Source organism: Triticum dicoccoides, chromosome 3B, assembly GCF_002162155.2.
Source record: "Triticum dicoccoides isolate Atlit2015 ecotype Zavitan chromosome 3B, WEW_v2.0, whole genome shotgun sequence".
Classification (NCBI taxonomy): Eukaryota; Viridiplantae; Streptophyta; class Magnoliopsida; order Poales; family Poaceae; genus Triticum; species Triticum dicoccoides.
In genome coordinates, this window is record NC_041385.1 from 694,896,310 (window position 1) to 694,903,562 (window position 7,253).

A 7,253-nucleotide genomic window follows, 5' to 3' on the forward strand; every position below is an offset into this window, starting at 1 on the left:
ATCAACAAACTAAATTAATTCGCCGCCAACAACCGTGTGGGTTCGCGATTGATGACGATGCGTCGGCGCTCATCCATGCGTCCCGAAGTAGAAAGCGGCGGCGACAGGGAAGGCACACCGGTACCGCGCCGTACGCATGCCCCCGGACACTGAACCTGCACGCAGGCAAGCTGTCGGACGGCCGGACCGCCGACTACTACTACTCCTACTCGGCTTGGCCAGGTGCGTCGCTCCCTCAACCAACGCGCCTTGATTAGAACGTACGGGGCGGGTCGCAGTAATGCGCCGCTAATCCGTCCCACCACACTTGGAATTCCATGCTCCCCACATGCGTCCACTGGCTCCTCCACATACGCTGCACCTGCTGCCCCGAGATCTGGACGTCAACAGCCCCGGGCGCACGCGATCTCCGACCCGATCTCGGCGTACGGCGCCACGACCCGGTGCGTGTGCTTGCATGGGAACGGGAATACGACTATACGAGGTAGGGAGCCCGAGTCCAGTCAAAACATGCAGCTTAGCCATCACGTTGTTCAACGAACCTGCCCCGAAGCAAGCAGCCGCCCCACTTTGTTCCTACACTAGTAGTACTAATAAAGCCGTTGAACAACCACCAGCTCGATCCCCCTTTCTATTGCTTGCAGCCTCCTCCTTCCTCCGTCCAGGCCGCGGCTACGAGTTCTTCCGACTGGCCGGCCGGAGAGTTTCTCATCTCATCGTCTAATCGTCGGAGAGAGTGGTCCATCAGTTGCCTTCCCGCGTCTGAATTTCTCGTACAATCCCTGTGGCCTGTGCCTACAAGATGGAGAGGAGAGCGGCGAGGAGAAGCTCCGCCCACCACAGCCGAATGCAGATGCCGCCGGCGCCGGTGGGGCAGAAGCAGCACCAGCAGACGCAGACGCAGCGCCGCGGGGGGTCGAAGAGCTGCCAGAGAACGCCGCCGCCGCCGGGCTGCTTCACCATCCAGCTGCTCATGGTGTTCCTCTGGGTGGCCGCGTCGCTCGCCTTCCTGCCGCTCCTGCTGCCGCCGCTACCCCCGCCGCCGCTCTCGCTGCTGCTGCTGCCCGTGTGCCTGCTCGCCGTCCTCGCCGCGCTGGCCTTCGTCCCGCTCGACGCCCACAGCAACGTCGTCGGCGGCGGCTCGTCTTGTTTGTAGAGAGGCTGCATTTTCTTTTCCGTGTCGGTCAGAGCTAGTTGTTTCAGATCTAGCCTGTAGTACAAACTGTGAACCTTTTTTTAAGATTAGGATTAGGATTAGGATTAATTAACAGAGGACTACTTTTTGGCTTTGTAATCACTTGAATTCGGGCAATGTCAATTGAGATCTCACGGTATTTATGCTTATCAACTGAAAAGAACTTCCAGGAAGTGGAATCCATAAATCATTCGTTGAAACAAGAAAGAAAATACTCTGCGTGTCCAATAATAGTATAAGACCATTTTGCAAGCTATGTTAGACTGCAAACCGGACACCGCATCTGTCGACAAAGAAGGGACCAGTCCATAAATGGGAGCCGGCCATCCAAAACTAGCCGAATACATCAACCCTCAATTTTTTTAAAAAAATCTAATGCATCTGCACGTTCAAAATAGTTCCATATATCTAGTTTTAGTTTAAGATTAGTTTAAAAAATGTTCAAATGCAACAGTAGTTCTAATTTAAATATTACACTTCAACAATGTTGTCCTAGTTAAAAAAAACAAGCAATGCTGTCCTTGTTAACCGTCCACGGATGCTCAATCAGATCTATGTTCAGTTATTCATGAGTTGCTCGATGCCGAATTTGTTGATGTATTTCAACAAATTCATCAAATGTAGCCGGATTTTGATCTAGAAGTTCAATAGGATCATCCATGTTCTCAAATTCAAGACCTACGGCCGCATCCACGGTCATGTTGTGCATGATCACACAACATGTCATCACCTCCCACAAGGTCTCCAGATCCCATTGTTTAGCAGGTCTAAAAACAACTGCAAAACGTACCTGTAGAACTCCAACTGCACTCTCAACATCTTTTCTAGCCGCTTCCTGCTTTGACCAATTGAGTCAGAGCTGGTCTTGACAAAGGTAGCTCATGAAGAATAGATACTGTCAATCAGATAGTAGCCCATGTTGTATGCATGCCCATTGACAGTATAGTGGCAAGGAGGGTCCCTTTAGTCACCCTGGCAAACAATGGTGATCGCTGCAGCACATTAATGTCATTGTGAGACCTGGGCATGCCAAATAAAGCGTGTCAAGTTTAAAGATCCTATGATGCAAGTGCTTCAATAATGATCGTGGACTTCTTAACATGACATTGGTATTGCCCTTTATAGCTTTTGGGCAGTTCTGCCATCTCCAATGCATGCAACCAAGAGATCCGAGCAAACCTAGCCACCCTCTTGCTTCGGACATTGCCAAGATCCTGTCTGTGTCTGCGACAGGTTGTTCTTCTCTTAGGTACCGAGGTCCAAACACCAAGACCACGGCATCTCCGCATGTGCTCTCACACATCTATAGGCACTAGTGGAGAAAGTGATAGCCACAACTTTCATTGGTGGCCCTGCATTTTACATCCGCGCCAGCACTATTTTTTTCAAATAGTGCTGGCGTAGGCCAAATCCGTACGCCAGCTTTACAAGCATAGTGCTGGCGTTGCTTGTTTTGTAAACGCCACAAATCTATTGACCCATATACACTCACTGTTTGGAAACCACCGGTGACGTTGGTTTTCTTTGCATGCCATAGTTATTTTGTTAGTGCTGGCGTTCTTTTTGTTAGTGCTGGCGTTCTTTTATGCTTTTTTGCCATCATTATTTTTATAGTTTTTTTTATCATTTTAGGAATTTTATTTTTTACCACGAGTTCAAATTTTGAGTCTTATATTTTGTCAAGTCTTTCATTAATTTTAGTCTTTTTTATTTGGCCTGTGATTAGCTATGGCGTTGCCATTTTATCCAACGCCAACAATAACCTAGTAAAATACCTAAGTCCATCGCTCGCTCTCATTTCACACCCCACCCGGCCCGTCGTAGACACAACTCCCGTTGGACCAAAGCCGCTGCCGCCCCCGTCGCCGCCCCTCGCCGGCACCAAGGTTAGATCCACTCCTCCCTTCACGCGGACACGCCAAACGGCCGGAAATTGTAGTGATAATCGTCCGATTGCTATTGTTTCTTCCCTCCGTTGGCGGATCTGAGCTAGTTTAGTAGAAATTTATAGAATGTGTTATGTATGTTCTTCAAAGTTATCATTTTAGTTTTCTTTACACATTTATGTATAGGTTGACTGGTATATGTAAATCAAATAGCTTTGCATACATAATTTATTCTTATATATGGTAGTATGTGTATGTATAGAAGTCAGTTTGCTAGATCTTATTTATCAAAATAGATTCATAATTTTATCTATTCTACTTAATTAACAAAATCATGTCTTTCCAACACATGCAATATTCACTATAAAAGTATCTGATTTTGTTTTGATATAGCTCACACCAAGTATTTGATAATGAAACTTTACAAATCATATCTTTCCAACACATGAACTATTTTACATTGCATATTATCTTGATCGTATATATACGCAATGTGTTTGTAGGTCATGGCCAATTATGGAGGCAACAACGAGTCAGTGTGCGATGTGGACATGGCCAAAAATGAATTCTTAAACACTTTTGAGTATGTCATCAAGAGCGTGCAAGGGGAAAATGATGATCTAAAGGGGGATATTAAAGAGCTACACAAGGATGTTGTTTGGCTCATTCAGGAGACTAATCGTCTTAGGGACGAGAGGGATAAGCTCGTCGAGGATCGGGATAAACTGAAGGAGGATGGAGACGCCTCAAGGGTGAGAGGATTGACCTGAAGATGGACATAGATCATTTCAGAAGAGAAGGAGAGGCGGATAGAAAGAAGTTGATCCATCTAGGCATACTCCTTGCTGAAGATTAGTTTTTTAAGTAGCTAGCTAGCTCATCTTATTAGTTGATGATGATCGAGTAACTAGAGTACTTGAGTGAACTTTTGTGAAGTTTAATATCAACTTGTTGAGTTCATGAGCCTATTTATGTAATGATTATCTATTAAGTAAGTACCTAGTGTTGATGAGTATATTGCGTTCAGTAGTATCTATTAAGTAAGTAGCTAGTGTTGATGAGTAATTTTTTTATTACCAAAAAAATCATTTGCTGGCGTTGGACGAGTTGGCACGCCAGAGTTATGATGAACTTAGTGCTGGCGCTGGACTGGTGATATGCCATCACGATGTGGGATACTGCTGATATGTCCTCCAACGCCACCACTAAATTTTAGCAATGGCGTCGTGTGTCTACGCTAGCAAGGCTGTTTTTGGCACGCCATAGCTAGGCTTTTCTCCACTAGTGAGGTATTTTTCCCATGGATCAACGGTCGTGCCATATGCAAGCATCCGCAATGTGGCCGTGCACTTCTGGTAACCAGAGAACCCAATCCTTCCCACGACAACCTTCAAGATTAAGTAATCATCAAAGGACCAAACGCCATGGTAGAGGCGATCGAAGACATATTTTTCACATCCGAAAGCGGGCGGAAATTGTCAGCGAATAGGGCATTCGGGGCGAAGTGCTCTTCCATCAGTGTCAAATGATCGCGCGTCCTGTTGTGATTGAGAACTCATGACCCTTGATCGATCCCTGGAAATTGATAGCATGATCTTCCGCACGCTTGACGTCTGTAAGGACCCACTGCATCATCATTGTCTTATCCGTGTAGTCCTCCTTGTCGGACGATTCAACATAGTGCTTGTATATGTACTCCATATCTAAATCCATTGCTTCTTAGAAGAAGGGACAAATTAGCAGCGGCATTTTACCGACCACTTGTCGGGCATGGTGAGTACCGTAGGGGCGGATGGTACTTGTGCGGCGGATGGGGGTGATGTGTGGAACGGTGATAGAAGACAAATGGCGTGGAGCCCTGGTGTAGCGATGGAGGTGACAGAGTCACCATGTTCCAGCAAGGGTGTGTTGGGGTGGCCGAGGTGGTGGAGCGGTGATGAAAGCAAGAGAAAAAACTGATGCACAAAAAGATGGGAGGATGGAGGCGTGGGGTCCGGGAGGGGTTTTGGATGGCCTGGGGGTGTTGGTGCCCTACGTGGCTGTTGTCTGGACTCCCACAAAGCCCACAAGTTTGCTTCGAGTTTGCGGAAAAAACGCGTACAAACCGGTTGGGGGAACGATACAGGCTCGGGTTGGATGGCTAAGGGCGTCTGGACTGTGCTGTCCGGATGGCTGCAGACGGTTTGCGGGTTCTCTTTGGAGAAGCCTAAGCTTAGCTTGCAAAATGGTCTTATATTATGGGACGAAGGGAGTGTTTTCTATATTTTAGTATATGTATGTCCGCGTGATACGATGACACATGGATTTGAAATTGTATTTTGATTTCATCAAATTCAGCTACCTCTCGTCTCTTTGTTCAAAAAGTTACTAGTTGTGATTTGACAATGGAGAATTTGTTATTTCGAAGGTGATTGAGTTGCACATGATTATAAGATCTAAAGTTGAACATAATTTTGAAGGTGTAAACTATCTACTTTCAACTGAATGTGTAATCAACTATCAAGATTGTCAGGGACGGAGCCAGAGATCTTACTAAAGAGGGGCCAATGAAAGAGATAAAATGTTGAGGGGGCTAAACATATAAATTTGGAGCATTTGAACTAACAATTTAAGGTTGCTTTTAGAAAAAACACTACCATGGGGGGAGTTGTCAACTCTGAAATAAGAGTTTCTTAGTTCACTTCCAAACAGAGACTCCTTTAGTTTTGACTTTTTTGTTATAATAACCTTCTTTTGTATATAATCCAGTACAAACTTCTTGAATTACGTCATGGCATTGCTCTGATTATCATTTTTAAACTCCACTTGAGCAGAGTTTTTTTTAAAGAGAGTGGCCTCCTTTTGATTTCATTTAACTACCATAGTGTCTTCCACAAACTACAATCCTAAAGATCAAAATAGGAGACCACACGATGCATGAAACAGAGGCGATGGTTTACCTTGTGGCGGATGTCAGTTGTTCGAGCCCGCTTATCTCTAGCCCGTGAACTTAGTGGATACTACAATAGAGATAGCACCGAATTTTGCCAATGCAATATGAGCAGCCAGCAGACTCAAATTACCGCATTTCCATAAGATGGCGGTAATCAGGACAGTACCATGCTAACCAAGGGGGCAACTAGACCGGCCTTGTATAATGAGGAAAATTCAAACATGCTCTAGGTATCTACAAGCTAGATCCTCAGGTAAACTCCTAACATGGTGACCCATTTTGTTCGCTTGCGTCCGTTTGAATCCGTGCGGACAAAACACACGACCCAACGTGTTGACGCAAATGGAAGGGCGTGTCTGTTTTTTGTTCGTTGTGTCCCCATTTTCTGTTTAAGTTTGGGTTGGGTTTGCACGGCATGGACACGGCGCGGATGCCCGCAACGACTTCCCCTTGTCCTTCCTTGGCTTGCCTGTTTGTGGCACACACACAGGCGCCATTCCCTTCACTCTCCCCCAAAACTCTCCCGCCCTCACGCTATGGCCGACTCGTCCTAACCCACCGCCGCCTCCTTCCCGGACGCCACGGTCAACGGTGTGGATGTCCGTGCCATGTGCCCAAAGAAGATGAAGAAGCTATGCATGCCTGAGGAGACGGCCATCAAGATGGCGAAGAGGGCTGGCCGGAGGTAGGTCACCGTGGAGAAACAAGACATCGCCACCGCCCTAGCCGTAGCCACGCAGCGCCAAGGCTCAACTACGAAGAACATTGTCATTGTCGCCATGGTCACGTAGCAGGCCCTCCTCATGCTAGGGTTCCACGTAGCCCTGTGCGTTTGGTTATCGAACTAAATACCATTATCGGACCGTGTCGTATAGTATCGTACTGAACCGAACTGCTCGGTTAGGGCATCTCCAATGCTAGCCCGCAAACGGACACCACAAATGTCCATTTTTATGTCCAGACATGGTTCGTGGATATGATGTATAGGAGGAAGCCATCAAACGGTATTCGAAAATTAATCTGGTTGGGAGGAGAGATAGTAGATGGGACCATGCATGTGGTGGGAGTGGTGTGGTGTCCGGTTGGGAGGAGAGAGAGGAGAGGGGGACCATGCATGTGAAGGGACAGAAATAAAGGAGGACCACGTTGGGGGTTTTTGTTGGTCAATTGCATGTCTGGACTCTGGCATAGCTCCCCCAAGTTTAGTTCTGATTTGCTAGAAAACAAACGCCCGAGGCAC

At 46.7% G+C, this 7,253-nt stretch overlaps 1 protein-coding gene across 1 annotated transcript; it reads left to right on the forward strand.

Annotated features, from left to right (window-relative positions):
• The first annotated feature begins 638 nt into the window (after positions 1-638).
• On the forward strand, positions 639-1,342 carry LOC119281872 (protein ORGAN SIZE RELATED 1-like). The gene has a single exon (XM_037562283.1). The coding sequence runs from the start codon at positions 803-805 to the stop codon at positions 1,154-1,156; it is 354 nt and encodes a 117-aa protein (XP_037418180.1). The 5' UTR covers positions 639-802; the 3' UTR covers positions 1,157-1,342.
• Positions 1,343-7,253: the final 5,911 nt, after the last annotated feature.